At 42.9% G+C, this 17,904-nt stretch overlaps 1 protein-coding gene across 1 annotated transcript; it reads right to left on the reverse strand.

The window, feature by feature from the left end:
• Positions 1 to 388: 388 nt before the first annotated feature.
• On the reverse strand, positions 389 to 17,904 carry RAB43 (RAB43, member RAS oncogene family). The gene is made up of 3 exons (XM_050328300.1): positions 17,618 to 17,904; positions 9,099 to 9,282; positions 389 to 8,214 (listed from the first exon to the last, which is right to left on the reverse strand). The coding sequence occupies exons 1-3, from the start codon at positions 17,825 to 17,827 to the stop codon at positions 7,961 to 7,963; spliced, it is 648 nt and encodes a 215-aa protein (XP_050184257.1). The 5' UTR covers positions 17,828 to 17,904; the 3' UTR covers positions 389 to 7,960.

Raw genomic sequence — 17,904 nt, forward strand, 5'->3', positions numbered from 1 at the left:
CACTGTGCACACCAGTAACACGGACCAGAATGGTTCAGTGGCAAAGTGTCACTGTAAGAGAACTAACAAATTCAGCCCCACCCAGCACTCTGAGGAACCAGCTTTAGAGCGCGGCCGCTGCATTGACAACTTGCTGGTTTGATACCTGAGGCTGTTACTGGTCACGGACTGAATACAGAACCAAACAATTCAATATTTGGCTCCTGCGGATCAAAAATATGCATCTGCTGACGTTAGAATTAACGAGCCGAGCAAAAGGAAAGGGGTGTTTCTTTGTTTAATTTACAACAATTAAATAAAATCCAGGATCTAAATGTTCCCTTGGGAAAGTACAGTTGTAACTACATTGTTTACACTTAATTGCAAGCACTGAAAAAGTTATTTGCACTTCTGCAACGCTGAAAATTTTGGGTTTAATTCTTAATCTTCCAGACAGTTATGCTGCAGAGCTTACTAACTCAAGCAATTTAAAGTGCATGCATTTCTGGAAGGATGGACAGTTGTAAGGATAAGAGGAAGAGAGTTAAGCACCGTTTGTTTAATAAAGACTACATTAGGTCATGTGTAAAAGCAGACCACACATCACCGTAGAACGGGATACAGAATTTCTTAAAACTTGATTTTGTTTCTGATAATATACCACAACAAGGTACATGCATAAAATAACAACAAAAGATATTAATTGCAAAGTTTACTTTAATTAAACCTTTTTAATGATACACAGTACAATGTATCCACTACTTTGCTAAAATTCACAACAAAAGCAGGTTTTTCATATGTTTAAAAATACTTTTCATAATAAATTCATAAATAGATGAACGTAAAGTATAAAAAATTACCGTAGTATGCAAGCTTGCTCCTTTGTCTCCTCGTATTCCAAATGATCTAGACAGTATTGTGATAAGAAAGTTTCAAAGCAAAACAGTTACTGATGATTAGAAATGTACAGCCTGCATCTCTTGAAGGAACCTTGAAAAACAGCAACACATTTGTGCTAGAAAATGCAGAATCATTTTAACACTGTTCTCATCCAAACCCTTCAGATAATTTTGGAATGCAGTGAATGAATTCAATATGAATTAGAGATTTTCACCTTCTCCCCAACAGGTGTGTGAGCCAGCCTGGCTGGAATGCTCCCTGTCTGGAGTTGGGGGCTTTGGACCTGTCAGGTCGCCGAGTGAGGCACAGAAGAGGGAAAAGCTGGTTGACAGCACTGAGCATATCTGAGTGTCAGAAATCCTTTCTCCTTACAGACTTAAAAAATAGAAAGCTTTAAAAACACTTTTAGAAATAACTAAATTCACTTCCTGCTCAGTAGATGTCTGTATCTATGTCTGGCAGGCAGGACAGGGGCTGGTCTCCTCCCTTGGCCTCCCCAGCTTTGGGAATGGTAGGTGTGTGTCACACCGTTTGTGTGTCACACAGCTTTGGGGAATCCCTGATCCTACACCACCAAACCCTATCTGCAAAGTTCTTCTCCTCAGCAATATTAATCACTCTCTCAAGAAAACATATATAGCATTTTATTTTGTCAAGTATCAAACTACTTTTCACACCTAGAATAATCTATTTTAATATCACTTATAAAGGGGGAAAAAAAGCTTCCTTATGCACAGCATTTAGGGAATGAACATGAAAAATGCAGAATAATCAGAATGCTCTGCCTTTCACATTAATGTTTTCTTTTCTCAGATTCCCTTTAGTGCAAAACCACTTCCATACAAGTTTTATGCTCTTACTGCAGTGTTACCGAGATGCTTTTGAACATTGACAGGCATCTGTCTGCAGCTTTAATGTCTCTGAAAATGCAGCTCTTGGCTCACTTTTAAAAAATGCTTCCAAGTTGTCAAGACAAGTTTGCATGCCGTGTTCAGAGGACAGCCTTCCATACCCTTGTTTTCACCTACGATCGTGCAGGTACCCCAAATCCCTCCCTCACATCTGCAGAGGAATCCACATTGCTCACAGAACTGACAGAAGGAAAGGGTGTTGATCATCCCATTTCCACATGCCAGTGCAGTGTAAAGGAGGTGAGTAGGAGACTGGCTTTTGGAGATACACAGATGACGTGAGGCAGGAGCCTTAAAAAGGACACTTTCTAAGGAAGTACAGTCAAAGTTCTCCTCTGCTTTTATCTGGAGAAGATAACCTCTGTGCCATAACCTCTTTTTATTGATTGAACAATTAGAAGTTAAAACTGCCAGCTTGCCACAATTTTGGTCTCTAAGATAACATTTACATCAATGTGGATCTTTTTTATGTAGCTCTAGGGGGAAACTGAGGTTTAAATTTCTACAGAGCAGTTCATGCTAAGGTGTTTCACATGTTCTTATGAAAGCTTAAATGCTTCATGGCAGGAAGGTTAATCCTCATTATTCCATTAAATTTGAGGTTCAGAATAAGTACAATGAGTGTCAGCAGTTTGGTTGGATAATAAAATTGGAAATAACCAAATTCTACAAATGTCCTCCAAAAGAAACATGAAAAGGGACTTTTTAATGATAAAGAAAGCCTCAAGAAATTTCTATGAAGGTACAATCCTGGATCTTCTAAAGGTTTTCAAATGGTCTCCTAGGGAAGAGAGACATTTTTTAACCTCATAATGGAAGGCCTAGGTCCTAAATACAACTGTAAGCCAATTTAACAGCTCTCCAAATGTTAAACTGTGTTGTTACCATACACTTAACTAGTTCTCAGCAGACCACTCTTCTTCAGGACAGAAGGCAGACACTTTTGTGTGGTACAAAAAGCAAAGAGGAAAACCTGTAACTCCTTGAGCCGTGCTCTGTTTTACCTGTGGGAGGGAAAGTACCTCCTTGGAATGGAGTGAGCACTGATTACACTAACACAGTTCATCAGCCTAAACAGGAAACCTTCCCTGCCTGTTACTCAGCCTTCACTTTCCTCATTCTTGTGAAGTTCTCCTGTTCCCTGGTCTTCCATGGCCACTGACTCACATGGAAAAACAAGACACTGTTGACAGTCTGTCTTCAGCAGTGCCTCAATGTATGTATTCCCTATGTAATACAGGGAACTGCCTTTATCAGCATTCAAGTCACAGAAACCCTTGTTAAAAAAGACACAGTGAAAAAAAAAACCCTGCAACCCTTTTATGCTTCAAAGGATTATTTTTAAAGTGCATTTTAACATATTTCAGTCACCCCCAAAAATGATGAAATTTGTCATACTAAGATCAGGACAGGAGAGTATCCTAGGTATTTTCATCTAGCTTCTGGCAATAATTCCATGGAGAGCAACTATATATTTGGGTTGGTTTGATTTTGTAAGCCTGCTCTTTTCCAAGTAAACCAAACACAGAACACCTAGCTGTGGAATAGTTGTTTTTCCTACAGCATGCAGTGGAGATTGCAAGGAAATGCTTCCATCTGAGATTTTTTCCTCTATAACCCAGTTCAATAATCAAACATTACCTGGCCACTAAAAACCAAGATACCCAGGAGGCTGCTTCTCTAACTAAAATCACAGTGGGATGGTCAGCACTACTCCAGACAGTACAAAAGTCAAACAGACAGCATTTCCCAAATCTATGAATCCCTTCTTACAGCATGGAAAAGAACTGTCAAACCTAAGAACAGCCCCATTATCAAGTCACTATACTTCACATAACTAATAAAATGTAACTACTAATCTACATTAACAACCTGGCATCTTTTACTGCCTGATTTGTAAATACACGAATGCCTTTCATTTGATAAAACAACCTAGTATCATTTGAGCAAGGACAATGAAGTGGTTAGGGTGATTAGCCCAGACTCTGGGATTCATCTGCACTCAGTTCCAAGAACCACCGTTCTGTGAGAATGCCTGACAGGGGTTAAACTGAGCCAACCCCATGGCTGGAAGGTACCTGAGGGAGAGGAACTTTATTTTTCAGGTTCACAAAGCATGTATTGTTCTCACTTCATTTTCCTCCAGCAAACTGTTTGTCCACAATAATAGGGTAAACTTCAGTGGTCTGTTAATATATAAATGTTTTGGCAGCAGGATAGGTAAAGAGAAACCATTTCTACTGAGGAAGTAACATATTCATTCCTCTGGATTTAAAGAGACTTTCACTGTGCCATTGAGTAAAGCAATCCCACAAAGAGAAACTAATGATCTTATTACTTCCCAATCCCCTCAGCACTGGTGGGAGACAGCAAAAAGCATTCAGGTGGTCCCCTGGCTGGGACTGTTCTTCAAATCAGTGGAATTTTTAAAGGCAAAGAAAGAAAATGAGCAAGAGCTCCACATTTGGTGAAGTTCTTGGAAATCTGGGCTTCATTTAGTATGCAGTGTTACCTCCCAAAATCACCTGCTTTCCAGTCCAGTGAGAGGGATAAAATCATTAGGACATTTCCTCTGATCTTAAGTATTTTCATTTTTTTTTTCAAATTTTGTTTTGCAAAGCCAATATTAGCAGGTTTCTGGGCTGACATTTATTTGGGTTTGTATTTACAAAACTCTAAATATTTGTACAAGTTCCATCCGTGATGACGGACTGGATGAGTAACTGGAGATGAAATTCGCTTAAAACAAAATCAATACAAAGGGTAACAAAGCCCCCGTTCCTGGGAACCACTGTGCTGATGATTTCATTTCAGTATTTGCCTCTGCATTCCACTCCCAAGTGTTACAAGGCAGGGATCAACGTCTCCTTCTGTGCTTTTGTAATATTTTTGCACTGCCAAAAATAAATGATAAATACTAATGCAAACACATGGTCAGCCAAGGAGATCTGCTTAAAAGCAATTACTGCACCACAGTTTTGTTAATATTCAACTGCCAGTAAACAGGTTTCTTGGCAAATGTTTGTGCTGTGAACTCTGAACATGCACTGCTGAATTATTCACTTGATGTACATCAGTGCACATTTGTAACCCAAGATCTGAACCTCGTTTACCCGTAAATCGCAGGTTTATTGCTGCTCTCTTCTCCCAGGTACCCTTTTGGTTTCAATAGGATTAGTGGAGCTAAACCAACAGCACTGTCTTCCTAATGAATTACACAGCTGGGTGTGAGTCACAGGGCTAGGAAAGTCTTCAGCAGGGCAGTGCAAAGCTCCAGGTTACACTTACTGTTGGTCAAGAAGCTCTCAGTGTAGTGACTGCTGTGCTACTGCAGTGGACAGAGAAAAGGTTTGGTTCTCAAACTAAACCTGAACTGCTCCCAGCCCGAGCACCGTCACTCAGAGCTGCCCCAAGTGAAAATAAACCAGGCCTTCAGTCCAGTTCTTTGTTCCCTTGTGCTCGGTCAGCAGGGCATGCAAACTTGTATTACACTTGTTACAACACAGAGGAGCCAGCAGTTAAAAGACAAAACTGATTTCAAGCCAGAGTCTTAGTTTTCTATAGCAAAATGCAAACTAATCAGAATCGGTGCCTTCACTGGAAAATGAAAACAGCAAACAAGTCCCTGCTGCTGCACTGCACGTTTTGTGACTGAACCAGACCAACCTGCAGACAGAGACTCAACCTTCAAGGGCTGTTTAAGAGAAATGTCCAGGCAAACTGTAAGGAGAAGTGTAATGCCTTGGCTAATTCCACTTATTTACTGAACAAACCTCCAAACTAACAAAATGGATCAGTAACTCCTCATCTCTTCATGTGCTGTAAATAGATAATCATTGACTGCACTGGAAGCAGGATTTCAGTTCATTTTGCATCTTGTTCCAGTTCTCCAAGAGTTACTATGTAAACTATGGATTTCAGTCTGAGTAGCAGCAACACTGTTCTTAAATGCCTGTGAATTTATATCAGCATTAAATAATTTGGCACTAACCCTGCAAACAGTGGAAGGCTGAGCTTATCTGGGGGTCCATGTTCACACACACAGCACTGCAGGACTATGACCCTCACATGTAAACTGTAATGTGTCATGACACAAAGTCAGGTGCTTCTGAGTATTCTGTATCTCGGGGACCATCTAACCAGGAGGAAGAGCACTCACCAGGACTGAGTTTTAGCTTGGACTGTCTTCATAGTTTCTCCTGAGAGCAGGATATAGGGAGTACACTAACAAATCCAGAGTTTGGACAATTCTCATTTTCAGTGCCTAGCTGGACAATTTATTGCCTGTTATCTTTGGATGTAGGAGAGATGGGAATGTCCTGGAAAACTATCCAAAAATACTACCAAAGACAGCAGCTCAGCCTGCTCTTCCACAGAAAATATTAGAATTGTGAAAACTATGCCAATTGAAAAAGGCCCTTTTACTCTTGCAACTGTAAAACCTGAAAACTAACCCCTCAGATTAGAAGCAAATAGGCTACAAAGTATACGTTACTCCTCAATTATCTACCTCATAGTTTAAAAAACAGACCAGAGAATGGTTTAATATTTTCTACAGGAAAATGAGTAGTATTAAAATTAGTATCCATTAGCCCTTTCTTAAGTCTTCCTCATTTTCATGACACTGGATATGTTGAATGGCTAAACTGGTGCAGCCCTAGTAGCAAAACAATTCAAGTCCTTTTTGATCTAGATTTTTCCAAAGAGACAAATGATGACTTGAAGTAGGTGCTTTCAGAAAACGAGCTCCTTCATATAATCAGGACTGCAAAAATCACTTGCCATCCCTGAACACCTCTGTTTACCAGCAGTTAAAAATCCTCCTGCTCCCTTTTTGGAAGGTGCCTGAGTGTAAACCCAGAGATGCTGCCATCAGTACTTCAGCTGCACCTACCACTGAAAGCCAAATCTGAAAGAACTGGGTGTAGCTGGATTATGAAATCAGTTTTACTTAATGATGTAGACTTTGATCAACAATGACAGATTTTTCCTGATGAATGTTTTCATGAAATGAAAAGCAACTGGTAACTTCTGATAGGGAAACATTTGGGTACAAAGCTGGGAGGGAATCACTCAAAAAGATGCTGGCTTCTTCCAGGTAAGAAGTTGCAATGCATGCAGTTTACAGCTACTCTGAGCTATTCTTTCCCATCTGGTATTTAAAGAGATGGTTTAAAAAACAAAACCAATACAAAAACCAAATCCACTTATGCCACTTAAACAACGAGCACTCTGGTAACACAATGTCAAATGTATGACCAGAATTAACCCTGTAAATGACCATTAGGCACATGGCAAGAGGTCGTGGCTACAGTCAGCTCAAGGCTTCTCCAGTTCCTGTTTCCAGGGTGCAAGTCTTGAACTGTGAAATGAAATGATGAGACCTGAGGGCAAAACCTCAGTGATACCCACTAGGAAAAAGGAGTTATCACTGTGCAAACAATAACAAATGAAATGCATCTACCCTCTCCGCCAGGCTGTATTGAAATAACTACCGTGATCCAATCTTTCCAATCCTGCTCGACTGTAAGTTGTGATATTGCTCGGGCCGATTTTGCTTCTGTTAAAATGATAACTTAAAATCATCACAAAACCTGAGAGAAGGCTTCCCCACCTGGGCCTGTTCCACAGCAACTAGCAGTCTATGCCCTAGGACAGGTACCTGCTATTTGGTCCTGTAATCACAATGCTGGGGATTATGACACTTGAAATACCTTTGTCAAAGACTTTTTGGTCACTAGTGGAGTGCTGAGGATTTCAAGAGACACTGTCAAGGTTGCCTTTTCCAAAAGGGACGTCCTTTGCCAACAGTCCCGTGTGAAATGTTTCACAGCTTTGGCTTTGCATGCCTCTTCCCCAGCCACCTGTCTCCCCACCCCTCATCACCACTTCAAAGTTGTTCCTGCCATTTTTGTAACTCGTATGAAGGTTACGGGAAATAAAACGGTGGGGACAAATGTTAATGAAGTTTTTCAGAGGGTTTGACTTTCAGGACTACCTCTCAAAAGTCCCTTTTTAAAAATAAGACACCAAAGCTAACAGGATTGTGTCTAACTTCTACAAAATTGCTGGTTTCACAGGAGGAGGAGAGTATGGCTACCATGCTACTCAGCATTAGGGTGAAGCACCATCTAAATTCCAGTAAGGTCAGGGATATCACCTAGCTCTTATCAGCAGCCACACCCCCAGCCTTCCACAACGTCTTTGCTGTCCAGCTTGATGCTGTCAGTGTTCTTCTCGCTGAACATGGGCCCGCCGTGCCTCAGCATGAGCTCCGTGGCCATCTTCACAAAGGCCTCCTCCACGTTGCTGGAGTCCTTGGCAGAGGTCTCGATGGCACAGATGATGTTGTCATAGTGGTCAGCCAGGCTCTGGGCCTCTTCCAGCCCAACCTCCCGAAGGTCACTTAGGTCAGACTTGTTCCCTGGAGGAGAAGGAAACAGCACAGTAATTTATAATCACTGCTTCTGCCACAGGAAGAGTGTAGCTGGAGGTTCTCTGGGTGCCAGGGAAGTTGCAGGATTTCCAGTCACAGGGGTTTTCAAAATTTGACTGAGAAGGCCCTGACCAATCTGCATTGGCCTCATTCAGAGCAGGAGGTTGGGGCTGTATAACCTCCTAAGCCCTTCCAACCTGTATTTCTGTGTGACCCATAGGACAGAAAAAGGAACGGAACAGTGGTGGCTGTAGACCTTAATAAAACTAAAGTGGGCTAGAAATGAAAGCTGAAACCACCTTGTGAAAGCAGCAGCTGTCTGCTGGGCCCTAGGGAAGTCAGAACAGAACTGCTGTTCCATCAGCAGGTCTAACGGACCTGGCCCCGAGAGCCACGTCTGAGTCCAAACACTGGGGCTGGGAAGCAGAACTTGCAGCAGAGAACTGACACACCCTGACTGCCCCAAAGGCCTTCCAAAATCCCCTGTCTGCTGAAGCGTGGGGGTGTTCCAGTGCTTGCTGTGATGGAGCTTCTCTGGGCCGTGAAAACCTTGGGATCTTTATCATGAGAACATCTCCACAGCAGCTGTGCCTCAGAACCTGGAAATCTTGGGCACTCAGTTCTCCACCAAGGGAGATGCAAAGGATTCAAAGGCTTCAAAACTTCTTAACAGAAGTTAATCAAAGCAAAACATTTCTGTTTGGATGAATCAGTGCTTTCTAATTAAAAAAAAAATGGGTCAAATTTCCAATCAGATCTATTGATGCATCTTAACTTCAACCAGAGATAAAACTTGTGACCACCTTAAACAAGTATTGCAAATAATGCCATTTTGCAGTAGCCTGTGGTGCTGTGTCGATGTTGGAACTCACCAATCAGTAACTGCACTATGTTGGAGCCGGCGTACTTCCTGACATCCTCGATCCAGCGAGGGATGGACAGGAAGGAGCCCCTCTTGCTGATGTCGTAGGCCAGGATGGCCCCGTTGGCGCTGCGATAGTAACTCTGCGTGATGGTGCGGAACCTCTCCTGGCCGGCCGTGTCCCAGATCTGCAGCTGCAAGAGACAGGGACAGTGAGACACGGGCCAGCCAGCTCTGCTGGCCCAGGGACAGCACCCACATCACTCTCCTCTGCAAATAACGCACTCTGGCACCACCTTTCTCTAGGCTTCGTTCAGGACTGAAGGATGGTAACAATACATGCTTGAGAACCCTGATCTAAACATAATGTATGTAATGTATGCTGAGAACTTCGCTGCTAAAAGGTTCTATCTGTATCACCTGGGACACACGGTGTTTCTGCAGTCAGCTGCTTCTGTGGAAATTATCACATTATCTCGTGTGTGTCCAGCCCTAGCCCTTTGTCACCTCCTCTAGCACAGTCAGCAGAACAAGATGTTTCCCCATAGCAAAGCCTCTCCAGTTGATCTGGTGTGTCACTGAAACTACAGGTGGTTTTTCACTGGAATATCATCTGTGGCACTGCTGTGGGATTGCCAGTTCTGCTCCTGGAACGACTGGAGCAGGATGTGGTCACATCACCTGAGAGCACTGATGCTGCTTTAGAATGAAATATGAGACCATTCAAAGAATAGAGATAAAAGGGTATAAACAAAATGCCAGCAGTTCTAGGGTTCAGTAAGGTCAAAGATCGAGTCAGGCTGCTCACCTGTCCTTTTCCAGGGGTAGAACACACATTCCATCAGGGCAGCAAGAAGAAATGCTTGGCTTACACACTTTTGCCCAAATCCAGCAGCATAAGAATTATGAGTTTAGGATCAGGGTTTGAGTTCCCAGTACTAGATGTTCCAGAGGAAGAAGCCAAATAACTCAGAGTGGACAAACACAACATCCTGCTCATTGGGAAAATTTCTTTCTAAATCCTCTTGTTTTATAGGTTGTCTAATGGCCTGGAATATGATGGTTTATATTCCAGGACCTTTTAATCTGAAGTAACTGTGGATGTTCTCATTCTCCATAGAAATCTCTAACCTTTTTTGAATCTTTCAAAGCTCTTGGCTTCAACATATAGTAGCAATGAAACCAAAGAATTTCCTTTTATAAATGTTGTATTTTCAGTCCCTCTGTTGCACTTTCACTTCTCTATCCCCAGATGAGAAATGAGACCACTGCTTGTCTTTCTGTGCCATTCCTTATGCTCTGCATTCTTCTTATGAGACAGAGCATAAGCAAATACTTCTGGGGTTTTTAATGTTTCCTCTCTCTCTGAACCTCCTTATTTCAAAGAGCTGACACAAGTTAATATAATGTGTCAACGATATTTTACACCAAATAATAGGGAATCATTTTTTTATTTATTTATTTTGCACAATATCATTTTCTTTCTGTCTTCTGACTCCTGCATTTTTGAGCAGTAACTTTCCCTTTGGAAAAGATCTCATCTCCTGATGAGATCTCATTTCCTGTGCCAACCAAGCATTTAGATCCCAAATGATTTATGTACAGCTTAAAAGGAATCAATCCAATGGAAAAGGACTTCTCAGTTCTGGTAAGAGTTTTCTCAGAGAAGGGGAAGGGACTGTAATGGACTCAGAAAACCACAAAGTAATGATTATTAATGGAACAGATAACGATTCAGAGCAGTTAGCAGCAATTACTGGAGACAGGGAAGTTCAGGACAGGGTTCTGTATCATCTCTGCCCTCAAGTCTCCCCACTAGACCTTTGTCTGTTACACAGTTTTAAATCTCAATACTTGATTAGCTCAAGTGCAAAACAAGCCTAATGAGGATTACTCAACTCCTGGGAGAGGTCTGAGTGATTCTGTGCATACAGACAAATTAGAAACTTTTGAAATTCAAAAATAAAATGGTTTTAGCTCACACTTTTCACATGGTGTAAATGAAAGTGCAGAGTGACTCAGCAAGCCAGTCCTGGGCCACGTGCTGTATGCTGGATTTTGAAAACCTCTGTATAAGTACATTCCATAAGAATTACAGAATCATTAGGGTTGGAACACATTTTGGGAGGTGACAAAGCCAACTGCTTTTAAGTGGGGTCAAAACTTAGCTCTTCCAGACAGAATTGCTCCATGATTTTCCCAGGGACCAAAATGAATCTGACCAGCCATCCCAGGATTTCTTGCCCTTTCTGAAGATGAGTACAACATTTGTCTTTCTCCGGTCCTTCCCAATTTCTACTGTAGTGAATAGAACAACCTCAAAATGTCACCAGCAAGATCTCCCAGCACTCCCCTACGTGTTTAACCCAAACATTTGTGTCTGTGTTCACAGGACTAAATGTACAAAGTTGCTGAAGCCTCCAGAGTCCTGCTGGGAACAGCAGAGAGCACAATTTTGACCTTCTCAGGAGCTCAAACAGCACCCAAGAGCAAACAAGAGCACCTTTCCTCCCAGCCCACATCCTCCAGGTAAGCTCAGGCACTTGAACTTCGTGCTCCTCTTGTGCAAGGATTCTGAATCGTGGAGCTTTTCACATGATCTGCAGTCTGGGGGCTTTGCTCTCCTAGCTGAGGCTCCAGGAGGTATCAGATCCTCGTTTGCAGACATGCCCAGCAGCTGGCACGGTGTCTGTCCTGTTCCATCACCCCTGGGGGCAGAAGGAGCCAGGGCAGTGCTCCCTGTTTCGGGGCACACTGGAACCACTGGTTTGAGCCAAGCCAAGGCAACACTGTCAGCAGGGGCTTCCCACAATTTGGAAGCTTGAAAACCTGCCCTGTCACACTGCTTGAAGTTTGAGTAACTGTCTTCTTTTAAATCATCAAGAATACACACTGCAGACACAGCAAGTGCTAAGAACCAGATGAGTTAATTTAAAGCAAGTTGTATTTCGAAGGGCAAAATATAGCTAGTTTGATTGACAGCATCTTTGGAAACTCCCTGAAAAATACTTCCATATAGCATCGAGCAATCTAATACATGATTAAAAAGATACAATTTAAGTAATTACAAAAATACCAGTTCTGATCCTAATTAAACACTATTTTCTCCAGCAGGTGTACAGAGACACCTTTCAAATTTTATTGAAAAAGAAACATGACAACTCTGTGTAAATACCAATCACAACTATAATTTAAACCAGCCATTTAGTAGTAAAAATTTTATATAGTCTTTCTGTACACTATATTTACAAGCATTTAACTCTTGACAAGAATAACAATTACAAATTCCTGGGAAAAAAGAGTATTTCTCATTCAAAAGTCCCTCAGTATAAGTTAAATGTTCAAATGTTAACATCAAATACCAAAGGAAATATACTAGCCACAGGCTACCAAAAAAGATGTGGTCATGGATTTTACTGTATTAGGATATGAATATGCAAGGACCCAAAGTCCTTAATTATTTATTTCCTGGATTTAAGTGCTTCAGCTTTGTAAATAACATAATGGAAGCCACATATGTCACTCAGTAACCTTTTGAAGCAATTCTTGATTTTGTCATTACTTTCACAACAATTTTGGTGTGAGAAAGATAAGTTGGGATTGCTGGAGAACTGTGTTGAATTCATCTGAGGATAGTAAGAAAAAACACCTATGAGACAAAAGATCGGTGCCAGGCCTTCAAGGGGACCACCAGCAGTAACAAATGAGGACAGGATAAAAACCAGGGAATAAATACCCATTGTTCAGAAGGAGTATGACACGATACTCCAAGGAAACAAAGACAAGGAGCCACCTTTCTTGTGCTAATTGTTTCACTATTCCACACACATTTACTTACAAAAGCTGGTTATTTTGATCTGCTTTGAGATTTGAATTTTTTGGACAGCAGAGCCCTTAGCACTGGCTGGTACTGAAGAGCACAGTGCTGAACTATTATCTCCTGTAAGACTTCTCATGACTCCCATATATAATATATATAATGCCCATAAGTACATCAGACAAAGTCTTGACAGTCTTGTTCTATTTGCTTTCTCATCTTTTCCTGTTGTGGAGGATCCTCAGGGAGTGTTTGTCACTCCCCCCTCCCAGGGGTGCAGCGAGTGGCTGGGAGCAGCTGTGCTGCAGAGGCCCCGGGGATCCCTGCAGACAGCTGACAGGAGCCAGCATTCCTGGCAGCATCCCGAGCTGTGGGCACAGCAGGCATGGACACACCCGGGAGCTGCTGTCCAGGACACGGGTAGGGACCACGCACACAGGGCCAGGCCCTTCAGGGTGGCACAGGAGAGAAAAACTGGAACAAGGATGTTTCAGCTGCATGCACTGAGGAAAACAGGTGGCACAGTTTATGGTGGGTCTCTGGAAGATCATTCTGGGATGTCTGGTTAGGCCTACAGAAAGCACTATAGGAACAGAGTGTTGAAAATGATGAGTGACAGGCTGACCAAAGAGCATCCTAAACAAGCACTATCCCACGGGTCATGTGGGTTCTTCTTGCATTGATGAACATACTGTTTATCAAAGGTTAATGCTTAACAGATGGCCTCAGGACACATTAAATAATTTCTCCCTCCCTCACTTCCTACATAATTTATTAAGTACTCTCCTGATTCTTCCAAAGTATCACAGGAGTTCAGTTCTACTTTTGCTTCTGAAGCAGCATAAGTAATAAATAAGTACATCCTACAGCTGATACCTTCTTTACAAGAACAGAAATGTCACTTTTGTGACAATATAGCAAATTCCATAAGATTTCCCAGCAGTGAAATAGTGTACACAAAGTCTGTGCTAAAAGAATCTAAACCACCTGACCGAGTCTGAATCCTGTCATCTCAAATGGCAAACAATAATATACGTTTCTGTAGGCTGGCAAATCACAACACTTGCTCCTAAAAACACTTACTGGAAGTCTTGCAACTTCGTCTATGCAGTTTTTGCCAAAAGCAACACCTCTATGGCAGTGTATTTCAATTTAAAGTGATATTCATGCACAGTCAGGATGAACTGCTCCATTCAACTGTTTCCCTACACAGTTTTCAGAGAATGAGGAAGCCTCGTTTGTTGGGCATGCAGTATTTCCATTTCCTCCACACCTGGATGTGTGCAAGTAGCTGACAGAGAGCTACACTTCCTCTGGATATCAAATAATATTGCTTCCAGGTAATAACCAATTGCTCTGCCTCTATTTGTTTAGCAGCATTATTAAATCAACAGTCAGGGGACAAGACAGTTAACAAGTCATAACTTTGTATTACTTGCAGTTTGGCCAGATAATGACACATTACATTTTGGCCCATTCTGAAAGGAATATAGTCTACAGCCATGAGGCCTGAATAAAAGCCAATAATCTTGATAACATATGGGCTGGAAAAGCTTGGAAATTTAAAAGTGCAATGACACATGAAGTATTTGCTATAAAAGGAATGTGTTTTCAACTGTTCTTCTCTCCTGCCACTTTCTGAAACACATACTGGGAGAGAAAAACTACAGCATGGAGAACAAAAATATTCAGTTTATGTAAAATACTACTGCATAAAGTAGACATTAAAGATAATTAATTTATCAGTTCACAGGAGGTAATTCATTAAAAGAAAAGGAATTTTGTTATTACTAACCATGATTTATGGACTTGGACTTAGGAATGTCCTTGCCTATCATTATGTAAAATCTTGATCCCAGCATTTTATAAATATCTTTTCTTTCAGTGACATAACAGTTACAAAACATATTTGTTCTGTTTGCCAGATTCTATCAGTCAAGTAATTATTTTATCAATAGGACTTTAATCACTGTGCATTAAGTGATTAACACAACTTTTAAACACTTTTAAGTGATTAACAAGACCAACTTTTGGGAACTCCAGCCTGTACTCTAGGATTTAGCCAGCTAAGGATGGCTTTTAGAGAGAGCACTATGCCACAATGTCAAGCAGTTAGACAGCACAAAGCAGAGCATATTTCTAAAAGAATATAGACTGCAGACATTTCACAGAGCTGGTGGGGAAATTCTGGATATGTGCTGGTCAGATTTTGCCTGTGTACAGAACTCCAGTGGTGAGCACGGGTAGCCTTGGCTGTGAAGTCCCATTCGTGTGCTACCCGTGCCAAATCCCCGCCTGGCTCTGTGCCACGGGGCCTTTCAGCCTGACACCTCCAGGAGCTCACAGCAGCCAGGCCCGTTATAAACAATAAAAAAAGTTATTTGCAGAACCATAACCCTCTGTATCCCAACATGCATCTTCTCCCTCAGCCAACAAAATGCATCAAAAGCAAGGGAGACTTAAAATCCTTGGGCTCCAAACGTTTCAGAAACATTATGTAACTGTAAAGGGAACATCTGAAGCAGAAGGGAGCGCTGACACAATTAACCTTAAAATGTTTGTTTCAATCTCAAAGTAAGTGTTGTTGGGTTGTAATACTATCCTTAGCCTGACTGAAAATGAACCTTGGGCCACTGGGGATGCGGAGCAAGTAGTTCCAAACCTCCTTGGGACTCTTTTTGTAGACACTCTTGTTCTGAAGGGACTACTACGGATGAGCTTCTATAAACGGGGATTTTCTTATTCCTGCAGCATCTGCTAAACTGCAAACAAGTTCTGCATTCCTTATGAAGGTCCTGTCTCGAGCAGCATAAATTCCTCATGATACTGGAGCAGCACAGAATCCCCTGCACGCTTCTGTAGGGACCTTTCTCTAAGGTCAAACTTATTTAAACACGTCCTCAACATCTCTTGATTTGAGGCATCCCAATCATCAGCTTATGTAAAACCCTTTTAAACCAGTGTGTCTCGGGTGCCTGAGGCAGAGGAATGAGAACCACAGCGCATCTCTCACCCAGTACATGGACAGGCTTGTTTACTAAGGGGCCGGGAAGGACCTGTGCAGGGAGCTGAAGTTGCTCCTGCTGCAGTCACCCCGACCTGCAGCACGGCCAGACCTACAGCCTGCAACACTCCCCACCCGCCTGCTTCGTCAGGGAGCTCATCAAATGTCATAAAATGCCTCCTTGTTTCCTGTTTCCAACAGCATGCTGAGCAAACCCACCCAGTCAGATGGACTGCTCTGAAATCTCAGTCCAACTGCAAAAGCCAAACTTCAGCTTCACGCCCTAACAGACCAAACCAAAAAAACCCTCTAAGCAAATGTTTTCATTTTCTAATTGTATGCCTGACTCAGCAGCTGACAAAAATGTCTGTAAGATAAATCAGCAACAATGTTGGATTAATTTGTCTAAAGTATTGCTCAATATACTCTTCAATCTGTGCATCCCTATATTTTTTTTCTAAGTTGAAGTACCGAACAATCCAAAGAAAAAGCCACAAAACCTTGCATTTTCTTACTTGGTTTTTGTAAAATACTTGGAGATAACCTGCAGATTTTCCTACAGACTGACTCCTAATACAGGAATATTCAGGTGTTAAGTACTGACAGTGAAAAAAGCACACCTAGGAACTTTAGCTTATTTCCTGGGCTAGTCCTTCCCTGCTCCTGTAGTCCCTGGCTGAGACCCCTGGCAGGAGGAACAGACACATTTGTCACTTTTTATGTGCCTGGCATTTAAATGGAGCCAGGTTAAAGGAGAGCCTTAAAGGAGAACCCCCACTCGTACCAGCTCACTGGAAAGTGCAGGAGAGGCACTGACATCACAAACAGAAAAGCTGAGTTTCCTTTTCAGCTCCCTAGCCCCAGCCAGACATGACAGGAAAAGGTGTCATACTACCAGGAATATAAACACCTTTGCTGGGTGTGGAACTTCTAATCCCCCTATTTTCCTAAAAAATGTGAGCCTTCATTTCTTCCATTTTCCACTACTTTCTCTGCTTCATATTCTGATCGGTAAATTAATTTACAGTACAAAGGTAATAGAGGACTTTGACACTTACTTTTGTAAACACAAGCCAAAATTCAAGTGCAATTACTGTATTTCAGTGCCACCAGAAACTTAACAATTCCATGATCTTTTCCAGGCAGTGAGTGCCTGAAGTGCTTTTTAGTGGGTGAGGAAGTACAGTTGTATGACTCCATTCTGGAGGGGCTGGTGAAGGGATTTATCCCAGCAGCCCCCTACAAACCACAGGTGCTTTAATCCTCTTCTCCCCACTGTTTGCTCACACTTCCGTGCTCAGAGGCCCAGTCTGTTATCGGGAATCTGTGCCACTAGCAATCTGAGGACAGATCCACTGGGTACAGGTCCTACCCTCTTTCTAACCCAACAACCAGCATAAGAAAAGCAGATATGTCAGATTTAGGGTTCACTCGTTCTGGTTTGCGAAGAACTGGAAAAACCGTACTTCCTGTGACGCTGTAAACAACGTCTTAAGATAACTTTTAAACCTGCCTAATTTAACAACGTCTCCCCCAGCTTCTCTCGATCTGCCCGTTCCCCATCCCTTGCTGGAAAGGCGCCAGCCCAGCCCAGCGTCCCTCGGCTGGTGAGCAGCCCGCGGCTGGACGCGCCCGGCCCGCGGGGAGCTGGGCAGCGGCGCCCGGGGCTCCGCGGGGCTCGCTCTGTGCCGGGCCCGGCCGCGCTCACCTTCACCCGCTTGCCCTGGATCTCCAGGCTCTTCATGGTGAAGTCCACGCCGATGGTGCTGCCCTGGCGCTCGGCGAAGGCCCCGGTCTTGAAGCGCTGCACCAGGCAGGTCTTGCCCACGCTGGCGTCCCCGATCAGCACCAGCTTGAAGAGGAAGTCGTAGCTCTCCTCGGTGTCGGGGCCGGCGCCCAGCGCGGGCAGCCCGGGCATGGCGGGCGCGCTCCGGCCTCCGCCCGCGGCCCAGAGAGCCGGCTCGGCTCGGCCCCGCTCGGCTCAGCTCTGCGCAG

Source organism: Myiozetetes cayanensis, unplaced genomic scaffold, assembly GCF_022539395.1.
Source record: "Myiozetetes cayanensis isolate MyiCay16 unplaced genomic scaffold, myiCay2020 scf39, whole genome shotgun sequence".
Taxonomy (NCBI): domain Eukaryota; kingdom Metazoa; phylum Chordata; class Aves; order Passeriformes; family Tyrannidae; genus Myiozetetes; species Myiozetetes cayanensis.